The 15,730-nt window shown below is 39.9% G+C and overlaps 1 protein-coding gene across 3 annotated transcripts in view; it reads left to right on the forward strand.

Moving 5' to 3' along the window:
- CEP85L (centrosomal protein 85 like) overlaps positions 1 to 15,730 on the forward strand; it is a 145,526-nt gene that overhangs the window by 70,430 nt on the left and 59,366 nt on the right. For all 3 annotated transcript variants that reach the window (XR_004355905.1, XM_032682082.1, XM_032682080.1), the window contains exon 3: positions 10,809 to 11,575. Coding sequence is in view for 2 of the 3 variants with exons in the window: in XM_032682082.1 (XP_032537973.1) it covers positions 10,809 to 11,575 (767 nt within the window). In the remaining variant the exon portion in view is untranslated. The remainder of the gene's footprint in view (positions 1 to 10,808; positions 11,576 to 15,730) is intronic.

Consider the following 15,730-nt stretch of genomic DNA (forward strand, 5'->3'; position numbering starts at 1 on the left):
GGGCGACAAGGGCGGCGCCATCAGCATAAAGCAGCTCCTGGACCAGATGGTTTAAGGTCTTGGTGTGGGCCTTCAGTTGCCTTAGGTTGAAAAGTACGGTTCCATCAGTACGATATTGAATGTAGATACCGTCCTGATCCTCAAGGTCTGCCGTGGCCCTTTGGAGCATCATGCTGAAAAAGACTGTGAATAGGGTTGGTGCAAGAACACAGCCTTGTTTCACACCATTAGTTATTAGAAAGGGCTCAGAAAGTGCATTGCCATAATTGACTTGGCTGTGCTGATCCTCATGGAGTGAGATGATCGTTTTATGGAACCTGGGGGGACATCCTAAACATTCCAAAATCTGCCATAGACCTTTCCTGCTCACAGTATCGAAAGCCTTGGTGAGGTTGACAAAGGTTACATAAAGGCCTTTATTCTGTTCCCTACACTTCTCTTGCAGTTGTCTGAGGACAAATACCACGTCTGTGGTGCTTCTGTTGGCTCTGAAACCACATTGGCTTTCAGGTAGAATTCCTTCTGCTATAGCAGGTATTAGTCTGTTCAAGAGTATTCTTGCCAGGATTTTGCCAGCAATGGAGAGCAAAGTGATACCACGGTAATTTAAACAGTCTGATTTGACTCCTTTCTTCTTATCAAAGTGATGATACCTGCATCTCGAAGGTCTGATGGTAGTTCGCCTAGTTCCCAACAGCACACCACAAACTCGTGAAATTTAGCATGGAGTGCTTGGCCCCCATGTATAGCAGTAATAATAGCACCAAAACTGAATCTAAATGCAGAGAAGCACATCAAGAGAAAGCACTGAGGATGGGGTATCTCTTTGTGTGTGTGTCAGTTACTGCTGGAAAGTTTAACTTTGAAAATGACTGTTCAGAGCATCCTTTATTCTGTTGTGTTTCTAGAAATCACTATTATATTTGACTGTGGGTGTGTGATATCCTTGGGATAAGGAGGCAAAATGCATAAATCAAAAGGTTTATTGTATTCTGTTAAAACAAGGTCATTCTTTTAAGATGTACTTCTACTTCAGCATGCTCAGTTTTCTCATCTGAAGAGATTTTTATGTAATTTAGGTTATCCTTTGTCTTTGTAGATTAATTTAGCAGATGGGCATTGCAAGCTTAGACCAATAGCAGTCATAAATAACTTGTTTTCAGTGACTGATACAGAGTAAAAATTTGCTCTTTGGCTTACCTGCTATTTACTTTAGACTTTCTGTTCAGATACAATCTGCAAAATATTTTCTGCTTCATTAAATATCCCATGGTATTGTATTTGTCTCACGTGCTTTTAATGAATCCGTGCTTTAACATTTCTCTAACTTTGGCATCTGGAATAATTGAGTACAGTAAGGAAAAACAGAATAGTCTTGAGTAGTTGACTCTGCTGTAATTTATTTTTCTCTGCTGCATGATCTTTTCCTGTAAAACAAGTTTCACCTGCTGCTTTTTGAACTGTCTTCATTAAAGCTGTCCTTGTTGCACAGGACTGTTCTGGAGTGGCAGCATCCCACCTCTGTACAGTGCTGCTTTTCTTTATGGTCCCCTATTAGGTCATCTGAATCTGGGCTTCATGTAAGTGAGCTAAATTGACCCAGATCTGGCTCAAGAGTAGAAAGTTACTAAATTTGTTTGAAGATGTTTCTCTTCTGGAGTTGTGGATTCCCCATCTGAATATCATTAGCCTAGATATCGCTAGGTAAACTGTCAGTTCATAGAAATATTATGAGACAGTATTCTTTTTTTGTATCCTAAAATATCAGTTATGTTGAGATTCCTTAGGCAGGACAGCTATGTGTGTATTAGATACACACTTGGTGTGTATCTAATATACAGGGGACTTAAGTGTTTACTTTTTTCTCTCTGCATGTATATACATGAGTGTTGAGTCCTCAGCTCTATCATAGCAAATCCCAGGAGGTTTACTGTACCATTCACATGTGTTTGCCTTTTTTGTTTGCTTGTGGGGTTTGTATTTGTTTCCCCCTCTTGTTGCACTGGCCTGGTACAGTTTTCCTGAAGTCAACTGTTCCAAAACACAAAATGTTGTTGGAAGCTTTTGTTAAGCTTCATTTGTTGAAACATGTGAAGTTTTAATTATTTGAGTCTTGTGATAATTAATACTGCCAAACAGCTACTTTAAAGGAACTTTTTTTTAAAACAGAATGTGGATAATTTTACTTAATGTCTTCTTGCACAAGAAAATCCCCAAACCCACTATATATTTCAGGGAAAAACATTCATTTTTAATGAGGAGTGTTTTGGATGACAGGTCATTCTACCAAATGTCTTCTAACTTCAGTTAGTATTGGGAACTTTGGTCTCAAAGGTGGTGACTTCTGTGGCACGCAGGAGAAAACTAACGCCTTCTACTGAGCTTGTCTACTGTGTAATGTTTTTTGAACTGATCACATATGATCAAAAAAGCTGAGGTATGATCAAAAAGGCTAATGTATGATCTCTATTGTGTGCTACATTTTGTCACTGATTCTGTTTGATCACCCATGTGCAATTCTTTGGGAAGATGCTCAGATTGCCTCTTGTCATCTGACTTTAAGTGATGGAATTAAGAATTTTGGCTCTTGAAATAGGATGTGGAATGCAGAGATTGATTTGTAGTACTAAGGTGAGATCGTATTAAGATGTGGTCCATTGTATCATTTAGTTGCATGTCCTTGCTGCTGGAATCTAAGAACTTCACTAATGAGGTTTTTGCCAAATCTCCTGTCTCAGAAGGTGTGGTGGGAACCTGATGTTGGTGTACAGGGGTGACCTCTCAAGTGTGGGGCAGTGCTTTAAATAAATCAAAGCTGGTGTCTTCTGTGTCCTGATGAGAATTGATCAAAGAGCAAACTTCTGAAAGAGTATTTCAGTACCATAAGTACTGTAACTTAACACAGTCAAACAAGTAACTTCTGCAGGGCATGTTCCTTGTCAATACTGTGTTCTGGGGAAATGGGTAAATCTAAGTGAAGCAACACAACCTTTTGTGTGGTAAGCTAAAAACAGGATGTGAATAATATGAAAATAGGGAAAAGTGAGTAATTTTCTTTACAAGTAAATACTTTTCACTTGCTCAATGAGGAGGTATAATTTCTCTTGTTCAGTGACAGTTTCTGTGTTAAGCTTCATTAAACTTTAGAACATACATGTTTCCCACTCCCCCTTTTTTCATATTATTTGCAAATTGAGAGTGTTATCCTCACGTCCTACACTGAGTAGGATTTTTGCTACCTTATCACTTCTGGCAAACAAAGGAGAAGGTGTGTTTGCCTGTAGGGTGTGGAAATGAATGAGATGTCACAAATCAGGGGAAAAGTAAACTCATAACTGTAGAGGAGGAGGATAACGAAGATGGATACCAAATGGCCAGGCCATAATAAATTAGACTGGATATGTTAGGCAAGTTTCTGTTCAAGTATGTTCGTTTGTATGTAGTGTTCCTTTTGTTGGTAAGGATGCCTGAGAAGCTGTTTGCCATTTGCTGGAACTCAGTGTTACCTCTGCATTTCTTTCCTTAAATGTGTGTATGCTACCCTGCTACTTATGCATTGCAGCTTTTACTTTTTCCAGCACAGCTTTCTGCTCTAATTACTAAAAATCCTTTAAATTCCTCTTCTAGTATTTTTTTTATTTCTGTACTTGTAAGAGGCCTGCAAGGCTGACCTACCATTTATTCCTTCTTCCATGTCTCTACAATAATGTTGCTCAAGGGCTAGTAGCTTTACCAGTATTTTGTCTGAAGGAAAGTCATAAAAGCAGTAAAATTGCTTCAGTTTTTGAAAATCCTGTCTCAGCTGCAGCCTTTTAAGTTTACATTTGTATTATTCAGGGTTGTACTGTTTGAATTCTTTGTGAATTATGTAGCTTGTAAATTACTTCAACTTTTAAAACTAGCAAGTTTTTGGGTATCAACTTGTGTTCTTTTGGTATGCAACACAGTAGAAAATCCTACACAATTAGTGTGAAACAAAGGAGAACTGACTTGTAGTTTGCTATCCACATCTTATGTAAAAGAGTTCTGATTGCTACTGGCGATGCAGTGACTGGTGATGGTAGAAGGCAGTGAACTTGCTTCTTTTTTTCCAAATGAATTGAACTTGCTTCCGAACACCACGTGACTGTTTCTGCTTTGAAGACATAAATGTGACACAACCATCTCAGTTTATTGGCAGTAAAGTATTTAATGTTATTTTAAATTAGCATTAATTAGTATTAAATTATGTTTTGCCTCTAGTAAGTTTTTTTTGTTACTTATTCTTCTGTATTGGTTAGTTGCTGTTGAAACTCAGTACTTTATGAGAAAGGATTCCTAAATATTGTTTGTTTATAAAGAGCTTGTTAAATGTCTGAACAGTTCTCTGCTGTGTCTACAGTGCTTCCTTTTCTGCTACAGCTTCCTATGATGCATGTTTTTATTTATTCCTTGGAAGAGAGTTATTTGCACTGATTTCCTTCATTCATTCACCTCATATTTTGACATCATAAACTTGAAGTAATATGAACAGGGCTTGTAAAAAGAATGGTGAATATTTCTAGACAGTACAAAAAAACCCTCCCAAAAAAACAAACCAACAAAACCCAACCAAAACAAGTTAACCAAGCCCAAACCATTCCTGTGACTGCTGCTGCACCCGGGAAAGGCATCCTTTTCCTTCCAGAGGTCGACTAGTTGGTCTCTTCAGGGCTTTTTGCTAGGACTGGCCTCCTGCCTGTCCATTTTGAAATTGTTTGGCTCATCTGATTATCTGTGCTTCATTAAGGCTGGTCCAGTTTGTGAGTAGGTGGTGGTGGGGAACAGACATGTAGCATAAATACTGCTTTCATGGTACATCATCCCATCATCAACCATTTTCAACCAACTCCCAGAAGAGTTAGACACTTCTGTTGTTGGAAGCAGCTGTTTTGGAGATTTCCAGGAAGCAGCCACGTGCTTGTGTGATAGATTGAAGACTCATGTCCCCTTCAGTCATATGTTGGATGCTGGAATTGCTTGTGGCTCATTGCTGGGGTCTATGTAGTTAAGAGTTACAGAACAGTTCACAGGAACTGACATCCTATGATGAATGTGAGCTTTCGTACACTAAACCACAGCCAGATTCAAGACCTTCAGTTTGTGTAATGGAGGCTTGACTTCTCCTGTTTATCTTCTGCTCAGTTATTAAGAATAGTTTGGTTTATTTTCCTTAACTGGGGTAAACTGTGTCAGTGTTTTGGGGGAGTGGTAAGGGAGGACAGGAAGCGAAGGTCATCTGTTTTTAATACTGGTGTTTTTCTCCATGGTCAGGGCATTCTAATTATACCCTGGATAAAATATCAAATTTCAAAGTCCTTCACACAAGGAAGGCTCTCTGGTTTTGGTGGTGTTAGATACACGTGCATCCCATAAACTTGTGTATCAAATGATTAGTATTGGGTGACTGTATTAGCTGATTACTCTGCTGTTGTTGATAATATCTTATTTGGAGCAGTGAAGAATTTGTCCCGTGCAGAATTATATCTTGTAGATGGGAATTCTCATAGCACTAGTTTCATTTTGCAGCTAAAGAAGTTGTTTAGGGTTACAGTGAACCTTTCCTGACTCATCTGTTTTGACTAACTGTTTGACCACAGATAAGGATTTTAGGTAGCTGAATGATGGTGGCGTGCATCTGGCCTGAGAAATGGCCTCAGAGATTTTTCTTCCAGTGACGTAAAAAGCATAGCACAGAAAAATGTAAAAGAGTAGGAGGTGTTCATTAACTTTATATTGGAAGATTTCTTTCTTCATTCTCTCCTTCAGAAGAAAGTGTCTGCTGTGCTTTCTCTCTGTGATTAGTTTTTTTATTAGGACCAAAATTGATTCTGTTACATTATTTTCTATGCCAGATATGCAGTGATGAAATAGTTCAGGAGTGTAACACAAGATGGTAAGAAAGCCATGTGAAATGTTCTTCATTTTTTTATTCCATCTGCTGCTACTATGTGGTAGATATCTTGTGGTTTTGAATTAGCACTTCTTCAATTTTCTTATTTTTGTGGGTTTGGAAGTATTGGATCAGGTATTAAAATGTCATACCTATTAGAAAAGTGCTCTAGGAAATTTTGTGGTGGGCCCCCCAAAAAGTTAGTAGGATAACGGAAAAGCAAAATTCTTCCTATAATCTTAATTCTGCTGAAAGAAAAATCAGTAGCATATAGCTCCTTTTTTCCTTCTTGTCTCTTTCAGTTTTCATTAATGAGAGCAGTCTTAAGCACTGAAAGACTCTGGAGACATACAAGCCATGCTTGAGAGTGTTTGTAATCTTCAAATAAATACCAGCTCAGTGAAGTAAAAATCAAGTAATCCTGAAGAGAGAGAGCTTTCAATTCAAAACTAGGCATTTGCTTACCCCTGCCTGTATGGAAGGGAAAAACCTGCTGCTTGGATGAAGTAGTCTTTGGCAGGATTTGGCCAGATGGCGCTTATTCCTGTGGCTATAGAAGAAGTAATGTCTTTTAAGTTTCATGATGCTTTCTGTATTCTCTCCTGTTTTCAATGAAATTTATGCATTTCATGCTTTTTGTGCTGGGAGATGTTCCAGAATGCAGACTGGCTCTCTTTCCAGCCGAGCCTGCAGGCAAGGCAGACGGAAGCAATATGCTCTAAGAAGAAGTGTGAATTTTCTCATATATTTCAGTGAGGGTTAATGGGAAGACTAATTAGGACACTTGAAGCCAAAATTACTGTGTTTCACTTTGAGAGAAATTATTGGAGACATCCATCAGCTGTAGTTGGATATAAGTGGCATTCCAAGTTTAAATCTACTGAAGAGTTTAGAACTGGAAGTGAGGAACAGAAGTTAAAAACTGACTCAAAATTAATTAATTTTTAATTTAATATAGAGTAGAAGAAGGAAAAATAAAAATCTACCACATATTAATAACTCTATAATCTAATAAATGAAGGAGATCATATACTTCTAATTATTATTGGGTTTAATTTGCATTTGAAGACTGTGTATAGGTAACATTAAGTCAGTATTTTTGATTGAAAATAATGTATTAAATACTACTATGTATTTTTTTATTATTTTAACTTTTACAGATACATGTATACAGGATTTCTTACCTTTCTCTTGCAGATGTGATATTTCTACTCCTAGAAATCTGCATAGCCTAACACTTTATTCTTTTTGAATCCTAATATACTTTGATTTTCTTTGGATATAAGAAAGCCTGGGACTGCTGCCTTTACTGGACTGACTTTGTGCTGTGTCAGACTCAGCTTCTGGGTAAGGCACAAGACAAAGGTTAGTTTTCTTTGAGTGTTACAAAAGCAGCAACCTTTAGCTAGGGAGTATGTACAAGAAGAGATGCATTCCTTTCTACTGTGCTATTTCCATCTCTACTTTGCCACTTTGCCTGGGAGAGTAGGAGGAGATCAGGAGTCTCTTCCTATTCTCCTGCTGTATGTTTCCCAAAAGCAGGACTCTAAGCCTGCGCTTTTCGTCTCATAATGCATAGGTTTGAGACTCCAACTCCATCAGGCCACAGACCTCTTTTGCCTTCTTGTCACTGCTTTGATGTCCTCAGATGTCTATTTCATTGCAGAGCAGGACTGAAAGCTGCAAGCCCCTGCTGACAGTGTAACAAGATGTACCCACTTTGTGGTGTCTTTTTATGCAAGTGTGTAATGAGCTATGAGGGAAGACAAGTGGGCAGAGCTGAGAGAAGCTGATACTGTACCTCGCACAGGCAAATTGGTTACCTGTTGTGAGCATATCACAATTTTGGAAACTAATAGTGTTGCACTATCACAGTCTCCACTGTTGCAATATCTGTGGGCACTGATGTGCTTGGTTAGAAGACTGCAATTCCTTCTACTTGAAGTGGCTTGTGTGCTTTCTGTCTTCCCCTTTAACATGTCCCGCCTCTTGACCAATATCAAGACAGAGAGAACAGACAAGAAAAATGTTTCTCTCTGCAGTATAGAATTTTTAAGGAAGAAGTGCAGGGAGGAGGGAAGGTCTTTCATTTTGCGTGTAAAAAATATTACCCCACATAAATTAGTAGCACGATTAATCAGGTAACAAGCTCGTAGTATTCTACTCTCCATTTAACTTTCTCAGAGAATTTCCTGAGTTGGAAGGGACCCACAAGGATCCCTTGGGATCCAGCTCCTGGCTCTGTACAGGATGGTCCGTGTGTGTATTCTCTGGCCATTATCAGCTCTTAGACTGTTGGTCCACTTGATCCAGCTCTGACAGTTTTGTCAAGTCTTAAAGAGAGCAATGTTTTGTAACTACTGTGGAATTAGGTGGCTGGGTAGAGGGAAGAAACAGTGTGGTGTGAGCTTATGCTTTGAAATGGGAGAGTACATGGTGGGGCAGTGACTCATTAAGAAGCAGGAAGGCTTCAACAAGATTTTCTGCCTTCTTAGGAGCCTTGGCATTAACTGTGTAATAAACAGGTAACAATCAAGGAACCGTTTATTGTTTTGTGGACTATAATGCATTTTTGTCATGAAGAGTGTGACTCTAGGACTGTATTTTTTGTGTTGTGCTGCAAGGAGTGGGTAAATCTGGTCCTATATAGGGAGGAGTATTCACATTGGGGGTAAGGATATCTTTATTTTAATACATAGAAAAATAAGTGCTACCATTTTAAAAAAGTTGTTGCACCACTGGAAGCTCTCTTTTTTTTTTTTTCCTATTTGTGGGGTGGTATTTTGAGTCAAATATATGCTTTGAAAGTGTGCTCAGTTAATAATCTGTTCTGGCTTTTACCAAATCACATTAACCTAGTGTAGCCATCGAACTGGGTATGCCAGTTGTACTTGCTGAACAATTATTTTTCCCTCTAAGTTGTCCCACTATGAATTCTTGGACCAGCTGACAGATCTCAAAGAAGTAGGTTCTCTCTAGGTTAGGATAAGAGAAACAAGAAAAGTGTATCCATCTTGCTTTTGGCAAAAAGGACACCAAAAGAATCTTTTAATTAGAGCGACTTCATTCTGTCTATCTGCCATTAACCTAACGAGCAATATGAACTTGCTAAGGTGCAGCCTTGGAACTTGGCGAGAGCTGATCCTCTGATGAGAGGATTAGGTGTTTATTTCTGTTGTCCACAGACTGATGCTAAGCACATGTTGCTGGGTATGTGAGAGCTCTCAGCCAGTCCCCAGTAACCTCTCCTTTACCTCTGTCCTTTGCTCTCCTGTCCCCTCCTGAATAACACCTCACTGATTTCTTCATTCTTGATATTTTGGCTTGGGAAAGATTTTAAAAATTAAGATACACGCAATTTTGGTGTGGTGGTGTATTTGGGGGTGTAAATACACACACACACACTCTCACTCCTCCTCCCCCCACACCTGTTGAGACGGGGGAGAGAATTGGAAGTATGACAGTGAAAAAACTCGTGCGTTGAGATAAAAACAGTTTAATAATTGAAAGGAATAAAAAATTGTAAGGAAAATTACAAAGAGAGAGAAATAAGAACCAGGAAAGCTGCAAATGAAAACAGTCACCACCAAATGAGTGTTACCTGACCAGCAGCCCCCCAGACCAACTTTCCCTCTAGTTTTATTGCTGAACATGATGCTATATGGTATGGAATATCCCTTTGGTCAGTTGGGATCAGCTGTCCCAGCTGTGTCCCCTCCCAGCTCCTTGTGCACCCTCAGCCTCCTCACTGATGGGGTGGGATGAGAAGCAGAAAAGACCTTCATTGTGTGTAAGCACTGCTGAGCAGGACCTAAAACATCCCTAAGTTACCAACAGTGTTTACAGCACAAATCCAAAATGCGGCCCCATACCATCTACTATGAAGGAAATTAACTCCACTCCAGCCAAACCTGGCACAAAAAGCATACTTTGAAGTCAGTGAGATCCAAAAGGGATGAACAGCTCTGTCCAAGTGACCACTGTTAAACTGATTCCTCTCCAGCACTACCATTTTACAAACTGCATTTTGTTAATTGTTTTGCCTTTAAAAAATGGGAAGAGGGGCAATGGAAGAGGAACCAGCCTTGGGCTCCAGAATTGTGATACCTCTGCTATTTGTGCTGTAGAAGCTACTTTGTATTATCTGGTCTGAGGGAGAAATCCAGCCTGCCCCCTTAAAGCTGGGGAAGGAACAATTCTTTGGCTCACAGCCTGAGAATTCTATATGGAACTGCTCTTTCCACTGCTTAGTCATCATCATGGCTGGGCTTTGCGGACGGAGATCTGGGAAGGGCTCTACCCACATTTGCTACAAGTGCACTGGTGGATAAAGAGGCCAATATGAGATAGGCACATCTGGTTGCAAAAGGCACAGCAGAAAGACTCCTTAGGTGGTATATTCTGCAAGATGCGATTCTTTCTGCATTGTCTTTTCTCCTCGAGAGTGATCCTGTGTGCTTTCTCAAAGGAAGCAGCACCGTTATAGACGGTGTGTCTCCAGACCTCCTGATTGGAGGCCAGAGTAGACCAGTTATGATGATCAATATGGCCAAGGCTGAGATGTTGTTTCAGGGAGTCCTTGTATCTTCTCTTTGGGGCTCCTCTCATGCGGCAGCCAGTGGCAAGTTCACCATAAAGCAAGATCTTAGGGAGGCGGTGGTCCTTCATCCACTGCTTAGTACACTTTTCTTTTTGTAATGATGGCAACTGAGCACAACACATTTCAAAATCTCCCAATTTAATTAGTTTCTGTTCTCATAATCTTGAATTGTTTAAAAGGCCCTATTTTGTCAAGAAACCTCTTCTATTTTTGCATTTCACCTTGAATTTGATGATTTGTCTTGTTGTTAATGAGTTCTGTATTGTACTTATTTACATGATAAATCTCTCTTCACAGATCATTCAACTTCAAGTGGTACATCCTCATTTAAGCCCAGCCGATCACTGGTTTCCATTCCCACTGCCCATGTGATGCTGTCTAATGCCAGCTCTTCACTTTCCAAACACAGGGAAGCTTTCAAGTCTGATGGCTCAAAATGGAGCACAAGCTTTGTACGGTCAGGAGGAGGCAGAAATCAGGGTTCACTGGACAACTCCCTTGACATGAAAGATGCAAGACCTGTGAGAAAATGGTCCTCCTTGTCTAAACTCAGCTCACCAAATACCTTCAGCCAAGATGGTAGTAGTCATTCGGTGGAATACAGGGCTGGTACAGACAAAGCCGTGTCACCCCAATTAAGGACAAATGGGCCAAGTTGTTTGCATGACAGCATGGAGTTGTTAAAAATTGAGGACAAAGAAATGGGGAAAAAACGATCTTCTCTACTGGACTGCAAATATAAATTTGAAACGTGCAGCAAAGATGATTTTGTTTCAGATTCCCCAAGTAGGAGACATGCCTTAGACTTGACCTACAGTGCCTTACCTGAAAGCAAACCTACGGCAGCCAGTTGTGAGGCTTTCGGACAGAGATACGCAACACTGGGACAGCAGGCTGTGAGTGGAGCTCCCATACAGCCGGCAGTGAGGACTCAAATGTGGCTTAAGGAGCAGCTCCGTGCAAATCCCCTGGACTGCAGGCCTGCCGAGGAGCCCTACGGTGTAGCTGCATGGCATGTGCAGCAGCCTGAAGATTTTAGAATAGGAGGTGAACAGCCTGTGCAGGTAAGGCTAAAGTTTGGTGTTTGCTGCCATCATGCGGCATCGTGTGTTATACCTGGCAGTTTGTAATGAAACAGGATGGGGAACAGGTCCCCTTAATCAGGTAATGATGGTTTTAAACTTTGACTGGGGATGTTGCTGCTTGTTTCTCAATATTACCTGAGTACCAACAGTTCTTTGTTGTTTTGTTTGGGTTTTTTTCCTGCCGTCTCCTTACAGTTTACTCTGATTCATTGAGCCTGTCTGCACGGGACCAGCATTTCTTCACATGAAGCTGCACACAGCAAGAGCTTCAGCAGATAACCTTTTCAATAGTTTTAGAGAGTCTTTGATCACAGTGTAGTGGGAGAAATGTGAATGTGTTTCGATCTGAATGGGCTTACAAAGAGGCTGCATTTGTGCATTCAGCAAAATAAGAATTACTTCTGTGTACTGCAAGGATGAATGGATATTTCATATAACTACACCCAGCACTTAAAAACTGGATTCAATTTGATATTACTGCTTATCTTTTAACTAATTAAAATAAACAGTAGTCAATGAATCTGGTTTATTTAATAAAATAACATGTGGGTTTTATCTGTCATACTTAAAATATTTTCATATAGAAACAGAACATCAAGCACATAGTTTTAAGAGACAGGTAACCCTTTGTACCATGGCAATTCAATTTTTGTTTCCAGCTTTTCCCCTAATGGGAAAATACAGTTTGTGAAAGAGGGCAGTATTTAAAATCTATGTATTCCTGTTTACCTGTGTAGGTTAACTTGGCTTGGCTTGCCAAAAAAATCCCAAGCAATTTACAATATGTAAATTTCTCTGGAAGGCATTCTAGGGTTAGACTAGGATATTATCTGAGGAGAGATAATCCAGCTGTATGTGCAAATCACCTGTTTTTCTCCAGCCTGAAGTACATGAAATAATTTACAAAGAGTTGTGCTCAAATTTTGTTGTTTCTTCTGTTGTATGTTGAAGGTTCTGAAGGTTATATTGAAGGTACTGACAGGTTTAGAGGTTCTTGGGATCCAATTTTGCTCTTAATGGTGATCTTAATGGTTGGGGGGTTTTGGTGGGATGGTGGGTTCTTGTTGTATTGGGTGTTTTTTGGTTTTTTTTTAAATTAAAAAAAAAGTGAAGCCAAATTAATATGGCCAAACGAACAGTAATCTTTAAGGGTCTCCCTAAAAAACAGACCTTGTTACAGGTGGCCAACCTTTACCTTTATTGCTACAGAAACCCTCATCTTTCTCTTAAGGTTTTTGAAGATTTTGATGTTGAGAAATTCCCCAGGTAGGGAGCAGAGGCTGATGGAGTCCTGTCAGAGCCAAAGTGACAGAAACTGGGTCACTGCTGAGGCTGGATCCAGGGCACTGCCAGCTGGGCTCTTGGCAATTGACAGCTGCTGGTGTCATCGAGGAACACACGAGGGGTTTGGGAAGCAGAAGCGACAACAGGGTACCACTGAGGAGCTTGGTCTATCTGTTCATTCAGGTCTTCCCAAACACCTGAAACACATGTAGCTGGCTGCAGCCATCAGAGGTGCTGTGCTGTCTGTGAGGTTTGTGAGCAGATTACTGTGCCTGGTGGTTCTCCTCTTGGATTTGAATATATAGATTCATAGAATGTTAAGGGTTGGAAGGGACCTTTAAAGATCATCTAGTCCCACTACCCCCTGCCATGGGCAGGGACACCTCCCAGTAGACCAAGTTGCTCAAGACCTTATCCAACCTGACGTTGAACACTGCCAGGAGTGGGGCATCCACAGCCTCCCTGAGCAACCTGTTCCTGTGTCTCACCACCCTCACAGTAAAGATTTGTTTCTGAATATCCAGACTAAATTTCCCCTCCTTCAATTTGCACTCATTAATCCTTGTCCTATCACTACAGTTCCTGACAAAGAGTCCCTTTCCAGCTTCTCTGTAGGCCCCCTTCAAATACGTGAAAGTTGCCATGAGGTCTCCACACAACCTTCTTTTCTCTGGGCTGAACAGCCCCAACTTTCTCAGCCTGTCTCCATAGTGGACGTGTTCCAGTCCTCTTACCAGCATTGTGACCCTCCTCTGGGCTTGATCCAACAGTTCCATGTCCTCTTTATGTTGGGGACACCAGAACTGTGCTCAATATTTCAGGTGGGATCTTACAAGAGCAGAGTAAGCTTTATTTACTTCTTTCCTTCATTTAGGTATATGTCTCTTCATCGTATTTTATGTACCTTTTACACAACATTTTGTTTAGGATGGGTGTTTTAGAAACTTATTTTTATTTAGGTCAAAACTCCCAGCTTTTTTTACATGTCACAGGTGCTTTCTCACTCTGATTGTGATTAAACGCAGTATCAAGGCAAAGTTTAATGTTTGAAACAGATTAAACTCTGTATGTGTTATTACAATTACTCAAAAACTTTTGTCCATGCATGCATTGCTGCCGACCTGTGTTTGGAGGACAGAGCCAGCAGGGGAAACACGAGCATTATTTCTCTCTGTGGCTTGGATTCCTAAAACAGTGCTGCACCTTTCCAGGTTTTTGAGATAGGAAGATTATAGAGTGAAATTTTGCCCAAAACTGGCATTTTTTCTTTTTCTTGCACCTGTTACTTTTACATCTCTGGAGGAGGTTCCTGGTGGCCTTAACAAGTACTTCCACTGGTATGATCTGGAGTCAAGTTGATGGGCCTTGAAATGTGATCTGTTTTATTTCCTCAAGTAAGATGTGGTTGTGAAATAGGACCCAGAGGAACAGAAAGTGGAAACATGTGCAAGAGCGATGAGCCACTGGGCTCTCAGAGGCATCCCCTGCTGGCCCTCCCTGCCTGCCCTGTCTTTCTGACAGAGCTTACAGCTGTGAGAAGGAGGGACACCACAGAAGATGAATGGTTCTTCCTGTCTTGACACCTGATTTTTAAAGAAACCTCAGCATAATTGTGCTATGGGCTTTTTTCAGAGATCACCATGTGTGCATCTGGGAACTGATACTTTATTATATCTGAGAAACCAAGAAAACTACAATCCTGTGTGGAATATATATCTGAGAGGGAGAATAGGAAGCGTAAGATTTTGCTTGAGGAAGCTGATGATTTATAAAAGGGGGAAAAGCCACACCTCTAGAGGAACTTTTTTATTTTTCTTTTCTTCTTAGTGGGGATTACTTTTGTTGTTTTGTTTTTATTACATATATAAGCTGGTGGAAATGTAGTGGTTTTTATAGGACTGAAAAAAAAATTACGATTGATTATCATTCTTTCATTTTAACACTACTATTGCCATGAACAGAAAAGAATGAACTTTGCTTTCAACTGTCAATCTGGAGCAGCTTTGTGTATCTTTAAGATAGGCTTATAGCTGCCCTCTATAAACTCCCCTTCTATCACTGATGAAGTAAAAATAGACAGCAACAATTTTCTGAGTTGATTTTGAGGACTGATGATCCAGGAACAGATGGGGGACTTCATAACACAGCCTACAAATAAATTTTTGTGCCCTCACAGACTTGTATAGACAGTTTACCATGGAAAACTCTGAATTAGGGTTAATTTTTATAAAATCAGACAACCTTTGAATTTGTTTATTGTAAAGGTAAATGCAAAGTATATTGTAACAGCTCTCAGAAGCTGTTCCAAGATTAATTAAATTCAAGTTTAAGATTCTCTCCTTCTTAGTAGTCTGAAGTAGACTGAACTCAGCATTTTTTCTTACACTTTGCTCCCCAAATTAAAAAGCCTATAATGTGGCTTTTCCATTCCAATTGCAAACCATGGATTTTAAAATGAAATTTCCTGTGCATTTGTCTAGCATTGTAAGAGAAGCTCAGGAGTGTTGGGTAGAAGACTTGCAGCTACATTGAGATTCTCTTTGAGGACATGGTCAGGTTTGCAACTGCAGAAAAGGTGCAGGATCAACAAAAACCTCTTCAGAGAAGATGCATCATTCAGTTGTGGGTGTGATGCATTTAAGAAATGTGTACATTTAAGAAATAAATATCCAAGGAGGATCTGGTCTTTGGTTATTGTGTAACATCATGTAGTTGCATATGAAAATTCATTTTTCTAGCTAATGTGAGTTATTTAATGTAGGCTTTTTGAAGATAAACATTCTCCTACACATTTCCAAGGAACTGATTTTAACAGTTCTTCAGTTTATTAAATTCAGTTTATGCATTGAA

This window comes from Chiroxiphia lanceolata, chromosome 3 (genome assembly GCF_009829145.1).
Source record: "Chiroxiphia lanceolata isolate bChiLan1 chromosome 3, bChiLan1.pri, whole genome shotgun sequence".
NCBI lineage: Eukaryota > Metazoa > Chordata > Aves > Passeriformes > Pipridae > Chiroxiphia > Chiroxiphia lanceolata.